At 46.5% G+C, this 18600-nt stretch overlaps 1 protein-coding gene and 1 long non-coding RNA gene across 3 annotated transcripts; one reads left to right on the top strand and one right to left on the bottom strand.

The window, feature by feature from the left end:
- Positions 1–5033: 5033 nt before the first annotated feature.
- LOC144581898 (uncharacterized) lies at positions 5034–6176 on the bottom strand. The gene is made up of 3 exons (XR_013533309.1): positions 5946–6176; positions 5344–5581; positions 5034–5187 (listed from the first exon to the last, which is right to left on the bottom strand). It is a non-coding gene; the product is annotated as an uncharacterized LOC144581898 (long non-coding RNA).
- Positions 6177–6331: 155 nt separating this feature from the next.
- On the top strand, positions 6332–18064 carry ZFP42 (ZFP42 zinc finger protein). Of its 2 annotated transcripts, none has more exons than XM_035292452.3 (3): positions 6332–6380; positions 10856–10930; positions 13904–18064. In XM_035292452.3, the coding sequence occupies exon 3, from the start codon at positions 13989–13991 to the stop codon at positions 14898–14900; it is 912 nt and encodes a 303-aa protein (XP_035148343.1). In that variant the 5' UTR covers positions 6332–6380; positions 10856–10930; positions 13904–13988; the 3' UTR covers positions 14901–18064. The 2 variants fall into 2 exon arrangements, with proteins under 2 accessions (XP_035148343.1, XP_035148344.1); XM_035292453.3 differs by having other exon boundaries at positions 13907–15051.
- The last annotated feature ends 536 nt before the right edge of the window (positions 18065–18600 follow it).

The following is an 18600-nucleotide window of genomic DNA, read 5'->3' as shown; positions in this document are numbered from 1 at the left end:
AAAAAGAAAGAAAGAAAGGCTTTTCTCTGGGGAGAAATGCCAAATGTGGGTGAAGGGGAGAAGGGAAGCAAAGCACACTGCCATGTGTGTACCTACGCAACTGTCTTGCATGCTCTGCTCATGTACCCCAGAAACTAAAATCCAATAAAAATTTTAAAAATAAATAAATAAATAAATAAGGAAAAAAAAGAAAGGCTTTCCTACAAGTGGTGATTATTGATTATGTGAAAGGCATACACTTGGAAAGAGGGTGTGGTAAATTGTATCGAAAGGCTGGTATCAGCCAGGCCGTCCCAAGGTATCAATGACACTTTCTAGGCTAGAACTGGAATGAGACTGTGGAGATGGTATCTGTGCATTAACCATGTCCTAAAGGCAAACGGTCTCCTGGATCGAATCCTAGAACAAATAAAAAAAGACCAAATAAACTCAGGAGTTCGGGTGATAGTATTGACCCACCGTTGATTTCTGTATTTTGATAAATGTACATTGGTTGTGTGGGATGTTAACATTAGTGGAAGCTGGGTGAAGTATATATGGACGTTCTCTGGACTATCCTGGCAACTCCTCTATAAATCCAAAATACGTCAAAATAAAAAGTTAAAAAAGACCACACCATCTGAGGTTGACTCCAGAATTTCTGAGGGAAAATTGAGTGATGATCTGAAACAAGACAGAGCGAGCTCAGAAAATTTGCTCCAGATAAGCCCAGTTTTGGTAGGTTTGTTAGTATAAAGGCAAGGACGGTTTGGGGAAAAGGAAGTTACAGAACAGTTGTCGTCTGTTCAGGCTGCTATAACAAAATACTTTGAGTCACTTTTATTTATTGATTTTTTTGAGACGCAGTTTTGCTCTTGTTGCCCATGCTGGAGTGCAATGGTGCAATCTCGGCTCATTGCAACCTCCACCTCCAGGGTTCAAGCAATTCTCTGCCTCAGTCTCCCAAGTAGCTGGGACTACAGGCATCCACCACCAAGCCCATTTTTTGTACTTTTAGAAAAGACGGGGTTTCACCTTTTTGGTCAGGCTGGTCTCGAACTCCTGACCTCAGGTGATCCACCCACCTTGGCTTCTCAAAGTGCTGGGATTACAGGTGTGAGCCACTGCACCTGATCAATTAATTTTTAAACAACTGAAATGTATAGCTTGTAATTCTGTAGGCTGAGAAGTCCAAGATCAAAGAGCCAGCAGACTTGGTGCCTGTCCAGGGCCCACTCAGAGATGGTGCCTTCTGTATGACCTCATGCAGTGGAGGGTAAAATGGCTTCCCCCCTGCCTCCTTTACAAGGACACCAATTCCATTCACCAGGGCAGAGCCCTTGTGACCTAACTGCTTCCCAAACGCCACACCTCTTGACACCATCACATCGGGTTGGTTTCAATCCATGACTTTTGCAGGGACACAAACATGTGAACCACAGCAACAGTCCATTCTTAAAAAGAAGAAAAAACTGTGGCCGGGCGCGGTGGCTCACACCTGTAATCCCAGCACTTTGGGAGGCCCAGGTGGCTCATCACCTGAGGCCGTGAGATCAAGACCAGCCTGACCAACATGGAGAAACCTGGTTTCTACTAAAAATACAAAACTAGTCAGCGTGGTGGCACGCCTGTAATCCCAGCTACTTGGGAGGCTGAGGCAGGAGAATCACTTGAACCTGGGAGGTGGAGGTTGCAATGAGCCAAGATGGTGCCGTTGCACTCCAGAGTGAAACTCCATCTCAAAAAAAAAAGAGAAAAAATCTTATGAAACTGCCAAAAAATAGCATGAACACATCATTGCTAAAGCCTGAGGAGAAGCTGGGGTCTAAAAATTAGCCTTTCGGAGCTATACCTAGACCCACTGCTGAATTCTCACAATGAAATAAGACGATATTTACATGGTCACGGCTTTATCTAAGGAGCACAAGTTTGTGAAAATACACAACAGTATGATGACAAGTCTCATTCTTCTCAGTGTGAAGTAACAAAGAACTTCCATTTAGATTTTAGATTCTACCTAGACTGATCTTTTAAAATAGAGTTAAATATGCCTTTTAAAAATCATACCATACTAAGACATCAGATTCCAAGTAGAAAATACATTACTGACTGCTGGGTTATTCTTTTACTCACAGAAACTCTAAAAATACACTTAACAACAAGCTCTTTAAACAATTGACTGAACTTGGAAAATTAGCTTTACCTTTACCTTTTGTGTCAGGAAAGCAAGATTTGGGTTCTAAACTCTGCTCCTCAAACTAATACCTATAGGGCTTTGAGCAAGGCATTTGTCACTCCTGCCTTCTCATTTCCTCGTCCATAAAATGGATAATAACAGCTCATAAGGTGCTATCAGGGTCAAACAGGTCCGTAAAAAGGCATTATACATCACAGCAAATAATAATGGGAGAGAGTTTTTAAATGAAAAATACAACCACAGGGTTGGCAGAATACCCTAATGTAAAATGCTGTATTAGACCAGAATGACACATCTCAAAGTCAGAATACTTGGGTTCTTCTGTCGTTGCTGGTTTTTTGTTCCTTTGTTTGTTTTTAGAGATGGAGTTGAGCTCTGTTGCCCAGGCTGGAGTGCATGCAGTGGCGTGATCTCCACTCACTGCAACCTCCACCTCCTGGGTTGAAGCAATTCTCCTGCCTCACTTTCCTGAGGAGCTGGGAGTACAGCGCCTGACACCATGTCCGGCTTTTTAAATTATTTACTTTATTTTATTTATTTTAGTAGAGGTGGGGTTTCACCATGTTGCCCAGGCTGGGCTCCAGCTCCTGAGTTTAGGCAATCCGCCCACCTGGGCCTCCCAAAGTGTTAGGATTACAGGTGTGAGCCACCAGCCCCAGCCAACATTTGGGTTCTAATCCGAATTTAGACACTTAAGCGTGTGTGAAGTTTCTTGGTGCCTCAGGGTTATTTTTAAATGCAAGTGACATTATAATAATACCAAAAATAACCATTTTGTAAATTAGACTTCAAGATTAAATGAGACTATGCATGTATTCAATTAATATTAGCAGCTGGGCGCAGTGTCTCACGCCTGTCATCCCAGCACTTTGGGAGGCCGAGGCGGGTGGATCACGAGGTCAAGAGATCGAGACCATCCTGGTCAATATGGTGAAACCCCGTCTCTACTAAAAATATGAAAATTAGCTGGGCATGGTGGCACATGCCTGTAGTCCCAGCTACTCAGGAGGCTGAGGCAGGAGAACTGCCTGAACCCAGGAGGCGGAGGTTGCGGTGAGCCGAGACCGAGCCATTGCACTCCAGCCTGGGTAACAAGAGGGAAACTCCGTCTCAAAAAAAAAAAAAAATCAGCTAAATTAAATAGAGATAAACTGAAGCTCTAATAATGAAATGTTTTACAAGTTTAAGGTTAACAAGCATTTATAGATAAGGCATGTTTTCTTACAATATTCCATTCCCAGGGCTCCTGGACTGAAGATCTAAGTTCTTCCCAGACCTACTGGGTCCGAGTCTGGGCCTGCAGGGCCTCTTCACACTCCCCTCCACTCACCCCTCAGGTCGTTCCCCAAGAATCCTCTCTCCTGTCAGGGAGGCTCTGACCTCCAGGCTGATTCCTGCAGATCAGGGGAAACTTCCCTAAATTCCAGCGCTCAGAGTACCACACACCTGTCCTTCATTGTGCTCATCATAGCTGCATTGTGACTTTTACAAACATGATTATTTGGCTGGTATCCTCTGACTCTGCCTTTATCCAACATGTAACTATTTTGTTCACCACAAATTTTTGCATTAATTTTGATTCGTTTACATGCCATGTTAAAATGTTACTAACACTGATTACCTGGGGGGTTCGCACCCCTTAAATTTGCTGCAGACCAGTGAGTTACTCACCTCAATCTAGTTCTTACCCTGCTGTTCTGACCCGTCCATTCCGCATTCAAACCCCACGAGGCAAGAATACTTATCCACCGGGGCCCAGAACCTCCGCCCACCTGTCTAGGGGAGAAGTACAAATCTGTGTAGACTGAATTAATGTGTATTTATGGTGTTTGCATTTTAAGGGTTTTAAGGAAAATATTGATTTGTAAGACAGATAACATTGTCAAAATACAATTTTTTTTTAATGGCCATGATGCTATTGGCAGAAGAATCACTGTGACTAAAATTCCGGCAATCCAAAACGTTGTTTCTATGCACCACCCTCTTTGTGGTCAATTTCAAAAGACAGCCCACTTTTACTTCAGTTTAATTGGTTCTCTAGCTCTTTTAGGAGAAATTAAACTTCCTTTTAGCTGAGTTTATGTCACAACAGATGAGTTCATTCATTCTGGTTTACTTCTTCAGGGCTGTGGAAAGGAAAGCTGAAGGATAATGGGAGCAAAAATAATCCATGTAAGAGGTGCGGTGTGAAATGGAGAATTAGGTTTCTAAACATGCTGATTCCCAGAGCCACACCCCAGTGACCAGATGGGATCAGTGGTTGGGGAGGGGATCCAGGTTATGGGATGCACTGTGCGAATCGTAAAGGGAGTGATGAAGGGTGGGTTTCTGTAGCCCAGAGAAAGGATCCTCTGCTTCAACTGTGTGTTTCATGCAGTAAGGAAACGGGCTTTCGATGACATTGACACTTAGAGGCTTAGAGAGGAGGCTCTGTTCAACATTTCTCAGTTATTGAAGTATTTCTTATTGAAAACCCAAATGTTAACATTTTTATCTCCAAGGGAAAAAAATGGCTGCTGGAAACCTGACCTGAGAATGTGCCTCTGTAGTTTCAAAGAGACCACACACAGCAAGACAAGGTAGAGATAGGCCAGAAGCCGTTTGACTGGTAAGCCCGCCTTGTAAGGTAAGGAACCAAGGAAGCTTTATTACAATCGGATTTCAAATGGAGGGGCCCTACTGTGCCTACTGGAGATCAGGGAATAATAAATATTTCCTTCACTGAAAATTATCTCTTATTGCCAAACCTCAGAATTGAAGCTTATTCAGAAACAGACTTAAAAAAAAAATGGAGAACTGCTCCCAGGTACATACGCAGAAGAGCTTCAAGTCAACGTTTGGGAGGTTTTTGTTGTTGTTTTGTTTTGTTCTGTTTTTTTTTTTGTTTTTGTTTTTTTTGAGACCGAGTCTCCCTCTGTCAGCCAGGCTGGAGTGCAGTGGCGCAATCTCGGCTCAGGGCAACCTCCTCCTCCCAGGTTCAAGCGATTGTCCTGCCTCAGCCTCCCGAGTAGCTGGGATGAAATTTTTGCATTTTTAGTAGAGACGGAGTTTCACCATGTTGGTCAGGATGGTCTCGATATCCTGACCTCCTGATCCACCCGCCTCGGCCTCCCAAAGGGCTGGAGGTTTTTAAACACCGATTTGGGTTTTGTTCAAGTGTTACTTACGCAAACTACTGCATTTCACTGTAGACAACGGTGAGCGTGGACTGACCGCTGTTTTCAAGGTGAGTTGTATTGCCTTTAGCAGTAGAGCCACATTAACAGCCAGAAACAGGAAAAAGAAAACAAAACGCAGTCATATTTTATCTGCAACTGGGAGGACGGCGCGGTGGTGGACGTTCGAGTCAACCTCTATTTCCAGGGGTAAAAACTGCCTCCTCCGATTGATTTTCACTTCCCCAACCTGCGGAAGCAGAAATGTTTGGTCTTGCTTTTTATTGAGACGGAGTCTGGCTCTGTCACCCAGGCTGGAGTGCAATGGCGCGATCTCGGCTCACTGCAACCTCCTCCTCCCGGGTTCAAGCGATTCTCCTGCCTCAGCCTCCCGAGTAGTTGAGACTACAGGCTCGAACCCCCACCCCCGGTTAATTGTTGTATTTTTAGTAGACACGGGGTTTCGCCACGTTGGCCAGGCTGGTCTCGAACTCCTGACCCATGTGATCCTCCAACCTCGGCCCCCCAAAGTGCTGGAATTACAGGCGTGAGCCACCGCGCCCGGCCTAAAAGCGTAAACGTGATTGTTCCACAGACGTGTATTGAGAACTCACCACGTGCTAATGCCGGGCGTCCGGGCGCAGGAGGCTCCACGTGGCTTAGGCGCAGCGCCCCGCGGCCGGGCTGAGGGGGGAACGCGTGGGGAAGGGGGCCCGGGGGGCCGGGCTGAGGGGAGAACGCGGGGGCCGGGGGCCCGGGCTGAAGGGAGAAGGCGCGGGCCGGGTGCCGGGGGCCCCGGGATAAAGGTGGGCGCGCCGCCCAGGTGCCGGGAGCAGAGGCCGAGTGGCTCCCGGGCGGCTCCCAAGGCGGGGCGGGCCACGCCCTCCCTACCCCGGCGGGGCTGAGTAGGTGTAGCCGGATTAGGCCGCGTCAGGCGGGAGGTGGGTCTGGGGAGGGGCGCAGGGCAGCGCACGTTTCCACTGCGCTCTCCTTTGTCTCCGTTTGGGAAGAGGTGGCGTCGAGACTAGCAGTGCTTGGCGGTCTCACGGGTGAGTCTTGTTTCACGGACTTTTCCCCAGTGGGGAGAAGGGGGATGCGTTGTTCACCACTTAGGACGCGCTGGTCCCCAGGGTTGGAAGGTCACGGAGGGGATGCGCCGTTCGCATCTTGGAGCCAGGGCTCGCCCGAGGACTTCTAGGCGTCGCCCTGCGGTGGCCCGTGGCTGTCGTGGGTCTCTGGCCTCAAACTTTGAAAACAGGCGGACGGGGGAGGTAATAGCTCTCCAGAAAGCGAGGGTCTGGCGGAGATTTCCTAAACTGCATTTTTTATTTTGCATACTTGCATGAAGTTTTGAAACAAAATTAAAAATGCAACTTAGGAAATCTAGTTGCATTTTTTAAATACATATATACATTTTTAAATATATATACATATTTTAAGACGGAGTCTCGCTGTTGTCACCCAGGCTGGAGTGCAGTGGCGGGATCTCAGCTCACTGCAACCCTCGCCTCCGGGTTCAAGCAATTCTCTGCCTCAGCCTCCGGAGTAATTGGGACTACAGGCACCTGCCACCACGCCTGGCTAAATTTTTTTAGTAGAGACGAGTTGCACCATCTTGGACAGGCTGGTCTTGAACTCCTGACCTCGTGATCCACCCGCCTCGGCCTCCCAAAGTGCTGGGATTACAGGCGTGAGCCACCGCGCCGCGCTAAATATATTTGTTTACGATATATGCGTAGGTCTCTTTCATAGTGACATGCTTACACTGTGATCAAGACACCAGGATTTTCCCTTTCTTTTCCTCTCCACTTACCTCTGGAAAGGGCAATACCCTCCACCCAAATTGCTCTAGCAAAAAACCTAGGACACTCGCGTTTTTTGGTTTGGTTTCGTTTTGAAGACGGAGTCTCCTCTGTCTCCCAGGCTGGAGTGCAGTGGCGCGATCTCGGCCCACTGCAACCTCCGCCTCCCAGGTTCGAGTGATTCTCCTGCATCAGCCTCCGAATAGCTGAGATTACAGGCGTGCACCACTACGTCCGACTATTTGTTGTATTTGAGTAGAGACGGGGGTTTCACTATGTTGGTCTGGGTGGTCTCGAACTCCTGACTTCAGGTGATCCGCCCGCCTCGACCTCCCAAAGTGCTGGGATTACAGGCGGGAGCCACCGCGCCCTGCGAAATTCATTTTTGATTCCCGTTTCCTTCCCGTCCTCCCTGCGTTTCATCTCTGCCACCACCTGCTCCAAACCACTGGGGCCCTTCCCGGGATTCCTAAATCTAATAGGGTTTTTCTCTTCTTCCCAAATCCGGTCATTCTCCGGGCAGCGGCCCGGCGCATCTTCTAACCTAAGAAAGCGTAGTGTTTGCGGGTTGGAAACCCTGTAATGGCTTCCCTGGGTCTTGGAATGGAATGCAAAGGGTCCCGCGGCGCACGGTCAGCCCCGCCCCCGGGCCTGGTCCCAGCCGCCACCTTCCTGCGGGCCACACCGGTGGGAGCCTGGAGCGCCTCCTTCCCCGCAGCCTGGAACCGGCGGCGGCCTTCGCTCGTCTCTTCCCGCGCCAGGCACTTTTCCTCCTGCCCACATCTGGCTCCGATGTCCCCCTCTTTGGGGGCCTTTTCCAGACATTCATGCCCAAGTGTCGTCCCCACTACTTGCCCTTTCATACTCTTTTTTTTTGTTTGTTTGTTTGTTTGTTTGTTCTTAGCATTTTTCTCAATCTGAAATGTTTTATTTACCCTTTACTGTCAGTCCCACAGCAAGCTATGTAAGCTTTTGTCCACATCCGCTGTTTACCGTGTGTTTTCCATGTACAGTCAAGTTCCATATAAGGACGTTTCAGTGCATGGGCAACCCCGTATACTACGGTGGTCCCATGAGATTATAAAAGCTGAAAAATTCCTGTGGCCTAGTGACTTTTTTTTTTGAGACGGGGAGTCCAGTAGCCTGATCTCAACTCACTGCAACCTCCACCTTCAGTGTTGAAGCCATTCTCCTGCCTCAGCCTCCTGAGTAGCTGGAATTACAGGCATGCGCCACTATGGCCCGCTGATTTTTATATTTTTAGTAGAAACGGAGTTTCACCATACTGGCCACGCTGGTCTCAAACTCTTGACCTCAGAAGCCTCCCAAAGTGCTGGGATCATATCTTGATGGTCGTGAATTTATGTAGGCGTAGGCTCATGTGTGTGTTTGTATCTAAAGTTTTTAACGTAAAAGTTTTTAAAAGCTAAAAAAAAAAAAATTACAAAGACAAAATCTTATAGAATGATAATATAAAGAAAAAATATTTTTGTACATTTGAAAAAAATGTGTTTTAAGCTACGTGTTACTACAAAAGAGAATGTTTACAAACTTTTTCTTTTAAGCTGGGGTTTCCCCATGTTGGCCAGACTGGTCTCGAACTCCTGACCTCGAGTGATCCACCCCCCCACCTCTGCCTCCCAAAGTGCTGGGATTACAGGTATAAGCCACCGCCCAGCTACAAACTTTAAACCTGTATAAGGTTAAAAACAGGCAGGGCACCGTGGCTCACGCCTGTAATCCCAGCACTTTGGGAAGCTGAGGCGGGCGGAGTTCCTGAGGTTAGGAGTTCGAGATCAGCCGAGGCAACGTAGAGAAACCCGTCTCTACTAAAAATACAAACTTAGCCGGGCATGGTGGCACATGCCCCTTGTCCCAGCTACTCAGGAGGCTGAGGTTGCTGTGAGCTGAGATCATCCCATTGTGCACAGCCTGGGCAACCAGAGCAAACTCTCAAAACTAAAAAAATAAAGTTAAAATGTTGTAGTAGGTAAAGCTAATTTATTATTCAAAAAAGACTTTTTTTTTTTTTTTGAGACGGAGTTTCGCTCTTGTTACCCAGGCTGGAGTGCAATGGCACGATCTCGGCTCACCGCAACCTCCGCCTCCTGGGTTCAGGCAATTCTCCTGCCTCAGCCTCCTGAGTAGCTGGGACTACAGGCACACGCCACCATGCCGGGCTAATTTTTGTATTTTAGTAGAGACGGGGTTTCAGCATGTTGACCAGGATGGTCTCGATCTCTTGACCTCGTGATCCACCCACCTCGGCCTCCCCAAAGTGCTGGGATTACAGGCGTGAGCCACCGCGCCCGGCCCAAAAGACAAATTTTTTAATAAGTTTTAAAATATGCCTATGTGTGCAGTGCTTACAAAGCCCACAGCTGCGTACAGGGGGGTCCCAGGCCTTCACGTTCACTCACCCCTCTGTCACCTAGAGCCACTGCCAGTCCTGTGAGCTCCGTTTTTCATCTTTTTTACGGTATTTTCTATGGTTAGATATGTTTCTATGCACAAGTACTGTCGTGTCACAGTTCCTGCCATACTCACAGCTGTAACATGCTGTGCACATTTAGAGCCTCAAACATGTCACCTGGGTGTGCTGCAGGCGGTGCCGTTTAGGTCTGCGTAGACTCTGACGACACAGCAACCTAAAGATATATTTCTCAGAACAGAATCACTGTCTTGAGTGAAGCATAACTAGTTGTTTCTGCGAAGAGAAATTTGCTTGCCATATAAACAGTTTTCTTATAGTCAATTACCATGTTAATTTTATATGTCATCCTTCCAAGCTTGTATATTGCTATGAGAAATAGCATAATGCTCGGAGATCTGACAAGAATTTAGCTTAGAAAGGTAAGGACCACCCCGGAGCGGTGGCTCACGCCTGTGATCCCAGCACTTTCGGAGGCCATGGCAAGCAGATCACCTGAGGTTGGGAGTTGGAGACCAGCCTGGCCAACATGGGGAAACCCCATCTCTACTAAAAATACAAAGTTAGCTGGGCGTGGTGGCTCATGCCTGTAATTCCAGCTACTCTGGAGGCTGGGGTAGGAGAATAGCTTGAGCCGGGATTGCGCCATTGCACTCTAGCCTAAGCAGCAAGAGTGAAACTCCCTCTCAGAAAAAAAAGAAAGAAAGGTAAGGACCATATTTGAAACTTGGTAAATTCATAAAGAAAACACCTCTCTTAGGAGGCACCTTTATTTTTTTTCTAAGACAAGATCTCACTCTGTCACCCAGGTTGGAGTGCAGTGGTGTGTTCTCGGCTCACCGCGACCCCTGCCTTCCAGGTTCCACGGGTCCTCCCACCTCGGCCTCCTGAGTAGCTGGGACCAGCTGTGCAAGCCCATCCGCCCACTGCCTCCCTTGGGAATTCAGACCTAACCATCGCTGAGCTGAAGTGCAGCTGTAGTCTGATTAGACTCATTTTTGTAGAGATGAGGTTTTGCCATTTTGCCTAGGCTGGTCTCCAACCCCTGGGCTCAAGGGATCCACCCACCTCAGCCTCCTAAAGTGTTGGGGTTACAGGCATGAGCCACCACGCCTGGCCTTTGGAATTCCTTTCTATATAACACCTCTCATCGTTAACAGCCAGCTCTTGAAACTTCTACATTAAGTTGCCTAAACTCTCAAATAAATTCCTAGTAAAGTAATTGTATAGGGCTGTGAAATCAGATCAACAGCACAGTGACTAATGCATACTCCTGATTTCATCTCACTAGACAAATGTACTGAGCGCTGGAACCTGTATGTACAAGACAGAAGACTTAGCTCCTGTAGAGCTTACAGTCTAGCAGGTAAGACAGACTTGAAGTGAGGGGTGCCAGTGGTCTGATCCGTGTAAAATAGGGATCTGGGGGGACAGTTAGCTTGGAACTCAACCGAGCCTAAGAATCCGGAGAAGTCTGCCTGAGGAGGTGAGGTCTGGGCATCTCAGTATGGATGGGAGAGAAGCCTCTGCATGTTGAAGGGTGGGCAGTGTTTTAGTGAGAAAAAAAAAAGAGAATTTGCAGTAGACCGATTCCACGATTTATTGGAAAAAGTTTATTATGGCTGAATAATGAAATACAAGAGCTAGAGATGGCAAGAGGTGAGGTTGGAGAGAGCCGGGAGTCAGTTACATTGCCGTTACAGGTTTAGTATTATTTATCCAAAATGCTTGGGACCAGAAGTATTATGGATGTCAGACTTTTTTTCACTGTTTGAATATTTGCAAAATACCCCATGTGAGCATCCGAAGTCTAAAAATTCAAATTCCAAAATGCTCCAATAAGCATTTTCTGTAAGTGTCACGAGGGCACTGAAAAGCTTTCACACTGAGCATTGCAGAGCTGGCGTGCACAGGCTGTGTGTTAAACGGACTCACTGGGCAGAGCAGCTTCGTGTTTCATCCTAGTAATTACTCTCCAGGGCTGCTAGGATTCTGCTCCATAAATATTTTGGGATCTCCCTAGCTAATTTCACCTTTTTATTGTATTTTGTATTGCTATTTTTTGTTTGTTTTTGAGACAGAGTCTCACTCTTATCGTCCAGGCTGGAGTGCAGTGGTGCAGTCCTGGCTCACTGCAGCCTCAGCCTCCAAGTAGCTGGGATTACAGGTGTGTGTCACCGGTTAATTTCTTGTATTTTTAGTAGAGACAGAGTTTCGCCATGTTGGCCAGATCCGCTACCCTCGTGCTCTTAAAGTGCTGGCAGGCATGAGCTACCGTACCCAGCCCTAATTTCACCTTTTTGAAGGACACAGGCCCGGGTCACACCTGTAATCCCAGCACTTTGGGAAGCCGAGGCGGGCAGATACTTGAGGTCAAAAGTTCGAGACCAGCCTGGCCAACATGGTGAAATCCCATCTCTACTAAAAAATATAGAAATTAGCTGGGCATGGTGGTGGGCAGCTGTCTGTAATCCCAGCTACTCAGGAGGCTGAGGCAGGAGAATCACCTGAACCCAGGAGCTTGCAGTGAGCTGAGATTGCACCACTGTACATACTCCAGCCTGGGCGACAAGAGCGAAACTCCATCTCAAAAAAAAAAAGGACACAAAAAATACTAACATTGGTAGCATTTCACATATATGTATTACATATTTTTAATACATTTTAAGAAATCTTAAGCCCTTCCCTTGCAGTTGAAACACATTTCATTTTTATTCTATATATTTGTTTTTTACCAAAAGTAAATGGCATGCTTCTGTGTAGGTGTTGTTTTTTTAATGTGGCTTTTTAAAAGTATTTTCAAGCTGTTAATTTTCATCCCACAACTTTTTCCTCTTTTTTAAAAGCATATAATTTTTCTTCCTACAGAAAGACATCGGGACAATAAATAGGGAGGTCTTTTATCAGGCACACAATTATAACATTAAGCAAGAAACTTTTATAATAGAAGCAATAACATATTCATGCTATAACTTTTATAATGTTGCTGTTAGATTTTTTTTTTTCTTTTTTTTTTTTGAGACTGAGTCAAGCTCTGTCGCACAGGCCGTAGTGTAGTGCCAGGATCTTGTCTCATTGCAACCTCTGCCTCCTGGGTTCGAGTGATTCTCCTGCCTCGGCCTCCCAAGTAGCTGAGACTACGGGCGCATGCCACTACGCCCAGCTAACTTTTTGTATTTTTAGTAGAGATGGGGTTTCACCATGTTAGCCAGGATGGCCTCAATCTCCTGACCTCGATCCACCTGCCTTGGCCTCTCAAAGTGCTGGGCTTATAGGCGTGCGCCACCGTGCCCAGCCTGCTGTTAGGTTTTTAAGGAAATGATGGGAAACTCTTCAGGGCCAAGCCACCCTGTGCCTTTATTTTGGCATGAATTCCTAAAAGGCTGGAGTACCATGAATTTCATGTGTCTTATTCTGTGGATCCCCATCTTCCAGAACAATCAGTGGACACACAGCGACCCATGGGCCTGTCTCCCTGTTTTATTGGAGCAAAGCCAGCCTCATTCCTCGTGTGTTACCTGACGCCTTCTGCACTGCACTGACAAAGCTGAATAATTTCACCAGACACCACAGGACCCAGAAAGCTAAAATCTGGCCCTTGACAGAAAAAGTTTACCACCCTGATCTAGAAAGAAACTGGCACGTAGCAGGATCCAACATATGCGTATAGAATGAATAAAAAAGTAATGAAATAACACAAGCTCACATAGCAGTCGGCATTCGCTGTGCCCCCTGATCTGTGCTAAGCACCTTACGTGCATTATTTAATGTGAATTTCATGACCGCGTTACATAAGAAAACAAGACTTGCTGCCTCACCCACCGTCAGGCTTTTAACCAGCTGCCACTAACCACCTCAGTGAAGGTTTGCCTGAGTGCCCTGTTTACTAGGGCAGGCTTCTGTTTCCTACCAGCCCCTGCTAGGAAAGTAGTCACCTTGTACCTCTTTTGCACGTAGTCACCTTGTACCGCGCGGCATACGTTGCTTATGTATTTTCGGTGGTCATGAGTACGTCTGCCCCGTGGAGGCGTAGACGTTTGCCTGCTTGCTGATGGATCACAAACTGTGTAGCCTAAAGTAGAGCCAGCACATAGTTCCACGCAGTACGTGTCAGGTGAGCAAAATGGTTGGAGAGAATTCCTGTCACTTGCGGGGACACCCAGATAAGATCTGTTTATGACTCAGGTCTTACACAAGAGCTCATTCTCTGTCTCTTGGTTAGTCTATCGGAGAAGATGGGAATGTAGCTGTTGTATTACTGGAAAACATGTTCGAGGTCAGTTTTTGACAGTGGCTCTGATGCTGGAATCTATTTTAACTGAAGGTTATTATCATAAAGCAGGTGTTTGCTGAAGACAGCTTGCCCAGATCGCTACTACCTGGATCCTGGTGTAAACCTTCGAGGAGGACACAGGCAGGAAAACATGAGCCAGCAAGTGAAGAAAAGGGACAAGACAAGGGGCCAGAAAGAGCTGCATGGGAGAACCGCCAGTGGGCTTAAGCCGAGGCAGGGCCGGGCCAGCCAAGACCTGCAGGCGCAAACGGAGCCTGTCGGCGCGGGGTGGGCCATGTGTGATGACGGGCTGAGCCCCGAGCCTGGCCTTCGGGCTCCTGGAGAGGACGATTTCTCGGACTGTTACATAGAATGCATCGTAAGGGGTGAGTTCTCTCAACCCAGCCTGGAAGAGGACACGTTTTTTATGTCCTTGCAGTACCTAAAGAAAGAATCCGAACAGGAGCTTACTCAAAAGGTTTTCGAAGCAAGCTCCCTTCTGGAATGTTCTTTGGAAGAATATGTAAATAAAGGGGTAAAGGAAGAGCTTCCTCAGAAGATTGTTGGAGAGAATTCACTTGAGTATTCTGAGTACACGACCAGCAAGAAGCTTCCACCTGGAGGGATACCTGGCATGGACTTATCAGATCCTAAACAGCTCGCAGAAGTTGCGAGCAAGAAGCTCCCTGTAAATAAGGAACGTGGCGGTCTGGACCCCATTGCTTGTCCTCAGAGTGGATGCACCAAAAAGTTGAGGGATCTGGCTGCCCTGAGAAAGCATGTCGTCATTCACGGGCCCCGAAACCACGTCTGTGCAGAGTGTGGGAAAGCGTTCACTGAGAGCTCAAAACTTAAAAGGCATTTCGTGGTTCACACGGGAGAGAGGCCGTTTCAGTGCACTTTCGCGGGGTGCGGAAAGCGCTTCTCCCTGGATTTCAATTTGCGTACGCATGTGCGCATCCACACGGGGGAGAAACGTTTTGCGTGTCCCTTTGAAGGCTGTAGGAAGAAGTTTACTCAGTCAAGTAACCTGAAAGCCCACATCCTAACTCATGCAGAATGAATGAAAAAGATGGAAAGCAGTCCTTCAACGGGATAACCTTATTAACAGAAGAATGATCAGTGACAAATATGCCTCACTGATCATTGTTTTTTGGAAGGAATTTTTTTTTTTAATTTTTTATTTTTTGAGACGTTGTCTGGCTCTGTCGCCAGGCTGGAGTGCAGTGGTGTAATCTCAGCTCACTGTAACCTCTGACTCCCGGGTTCAGGCAATTCTCCTGCCTCATCCTCCCAAGTAGCTGGGACTATAGGCACACGCCACCACACCCAGCTAATTGTTGTATTTCAGTAGAGGCGGGGTTTCACCCTGTTGGCCAGGATGGTCTTTATCTCTTGACCTTGTGATCCGCCTGCCTCGGCTTTCCAAAGTGCTGGGATTACAGGCGTGAGACACCTCGCCTGGCCTAGGAAGGAATTTTAAAATCAATATTGCAACACCACAAGCAGTTATCTTTTTTTTTTATTTTTTTATTTTTTGAGACGGAGTCTCGCTGTCGTTACCCAGGCTGGAGTGCAATGGCACGATCTCGGCTCACCGCAACCTCCGCCTCCTGGGTTCAAGCAATTCTCCTGCCTCAGCCTCCCGAGTAGCTAGGACTACAGGCACACACCACCATGCCCAGCTAATTTTTGTATTTTTAGTAGAGACGGGGTTTCACCATGTTGACCAGGATGGTCTCAATCTCTTGATCTCGTCATCCACCCGCCTCAGCCTCCCAAAGTGCTGGGATTATAGGCGTGAGCCACCGCGCCCCGGCCACCAAAAACAGTTATAATTTGGTGTCACTAAGATGCTCCTACACTTTGTGATACCATTTTAAGAATATTGGGTATTCTTAAAGTGTGCTTCCAACAGGAAGGTCAGTGATAAATTGACTCTAAAAGCATAACCTTTAATACATTATCTATTGGCTTGTTGGATATAAGACTTATTTCATGTACTATAAATATGAAAATAACTCTGATTCTTAATTCTCTAGTTTCCATTTGCTTAGCTTTAGCCTTTTAAATACATGCTTCAGCCAGTCACAGCGCACATGCCTGTAATCCTGACACTTTGGGTGGGGCAGATCACAAGATCAGGAGTTTGAGGCCAACCTGGCCAATATGTTGAAACCCCCACAGCTACTAAAAATACAAAAAATTAGCGGGTGGGGTGGCGTCACCTGTAGTCCCAGCTGCTTGGGAGGCTGAGGCAGGAGAACCGCTGGAACCCAGGAGTCAGAGGTTGCAGTGAGCCTGGATTGCGCAAGTGCACTCCAGCCTGGGCAACAGAGCAAGACTCCTCCACTAAATAGAAAAAAGCAAAACTCAACAGACTTGATGTTGAGTATAGGTGAGGTATGATAGTTGTCTAGAGCTGCCATAGCAGTCCCCTTAAGCTAGGCGAAATACATTGTCTGGTTCTGGAGGCTAGAGTCCAAAACCCGGCTGTTGGCAGGGTCGGTTCCTTCCGAGGCCGGGAGGGAAGGGCTGCCCGGGCCTCGCTCTTCGGCTTTCGGTGACTGTCTCATGTTCACGTGGCATTCACCCTTTACCCCACATCCCTTCCCTCTGTGCCTGTGCCCAAACGTCCTCTTGCAAGGACAACACTCACGGGATTAGCACCCACGCTGATGACCTCATGTTAACTTGACCTCTGTAAGGACCCTACCTTCAATAAACGTCACATGCCAAGAGTTATTCGCACTAATGTGCCAAGGGATTCTTCAAGGATATTAACCGATTCGGGTTTTTAATAGTAACGAACCCACAATTTAAATGTCCATGAAGGGGAAACAAGCTGCATGATGCATACTACTTCCGTCCAACAGAAAATGTGCAAGTCTCCTTCAGGGAGCGGGCCGCAGCTGGGGGACATTTCTTGTTACTAATAGATGAGACGGGACGTGGTGTGTTTGCTTGCTGTGGAATGAAATTCAGAGAAAGTGGTTGCAGGTGGATAAGGGGAGAAACTGAAGGGAGCTGATAAAAATAAAGTCCAAGGTAGGAATTAACTGGTTTTTATCATCATTAAGTAAATCCCTGATTGGAATCATCGCATAGTGACCAAAAATAGGCAGCCATCAAACTCGAAATGGATCTTTCCCCCAGAATTAACGTGATAATCAGGTATAATTAAAATAACCATATTTCTTTGATTTTAAGATTTAAGACACACTGGAGGCGATACCAAGAGTACCATTAATTTAATGACTCAGGAAATAACAATACTCCACTAAGTAAATGTATTAAACTTGATTTTTAAAATGCCAAAATCTAAAACAAATGCTGGCTTTAAAACAACATTTTGACAACAGTATGAGCTGATTGTTACTGTGGACTATGGAAATTATTTTTTATTTATTTATTTATTTTTTTGAGACAGAGTCTCGCTCTGTTGCCCAGGCTGGAGTGCAGTGGCGTGATCGTGGCTCACTGCAACCTCTGCCTCCTGGGTTCAAGCAATTCTCCTGCCTCCGCCTCCTGAGTAGCTGGAATGTAAGGCACCTGCCACCATGCCCAGCTAATCTGTTGCATTTTTAGTAGAGATGGGGTTTTTCCACGTTAGTCAGGATGGTCTTGAACTCCTGACTTCACGATCTGCCCCCCCTTGGCTTCCCAAAAGGCTGGGATTAAGGCAGGAGCCACCGTACCCAGCTGAAATTATTTCTTCATTTGGTATAGAATGTCTAGTATCATAGAAATGTGGGTACTGAGTCACTAACAGGAACACTGGGTACATAATCCATGTGTAATTCAGGAATTTCCTCCAAATCAAACACCTAAGCATAGAACTTAGGATGGAAATTTGGTATTTGATCAGGATGATAGAGCGAATTCTCGGTCTTGGTAGCATTGTGTTTGATTTGCTCTTCTATGGATTTCTACTTGATGGATTAGGACAGAGACCTCTGAAGAAGGGTAGACAGAAGCCCTCAAGACCAGAGGAAGTCAGTGGTGATTACTCTGGAAAGCAGGAATAGATATATGCCTGTGTTATATGTATACGCACACACAAACACGTTTTTCTTTTAATGAGAATATGTTGATTTGTTAAAGTTGTTCACCTTTATTTCAGAGTAATCATTTTATACCAAAATGAGTAACACTTCTTATTGGCCATTTTGAGCTGTATTTGAACTTAATTTTGATAATTTTATTAAAAGTAATGTTTAAGGCATATTAAGCTCCATTTTTACACATTTATTCATTCCCTAGTTTACTAAGTGCTTACTGCTGCCTCTGTTAGTGACCCCAGGAAAGTGAGATGTTCAGTTTGTTCAACAGTTCTCCTTTACACCACTTACTGTCTATCAGAAAAAGAAACCAAGGAAACAATCCCATTTAGAATAGAACCCATTGGAACAGGGGAGGTGAAGGATACATATGTCAAAAAGTGTCAACATTGCTGAGGAAACGGAAGACGCAAGCCCGAGAGCTGAGGTGCCGAACACCAAGGGGGCTGGAGACTTTTCTTCCTGAATTGAATGTTTTTGTTTTTTTTTTTCTTTTGAGACGGAGTTTTGCTTGTTACCCAGGCTGGAGTGCAATGGCGCGATCTCGGCTCCCAGCAACCTCCACCTCCTGGGTTCAGGCAATTCTCCTGCCTCAGCCTCCCGAGTAGCTGGGATTACAGATGCGCCACTGTGCCCAGCTAATTTTTTGTATTTTTAGTAGAGACGGGGTTTCACCATGTTGACCAGGATGGTCTCGATCTC

The sequence above is a fragment of the Callithrix jacchus genome, chromosome 3 (genome assembly GCF_049354715.1).
Source record: "Callithrix jacchus isolate 240 chromosome 3, calJac240_pri, whole genome shotgun sequence".
Taxonomy (NCBI): domain Eukaryota; kingdom Metazoa; phylum Chordata; class Mammalia; order Primates; family Cebidae; genus Callithrix; species Callithrix jacchus.
Note: the sequence above shows the minus strand (reverse complement) of the source record. Positions and strands in the feature narration are given on the sequence as shown.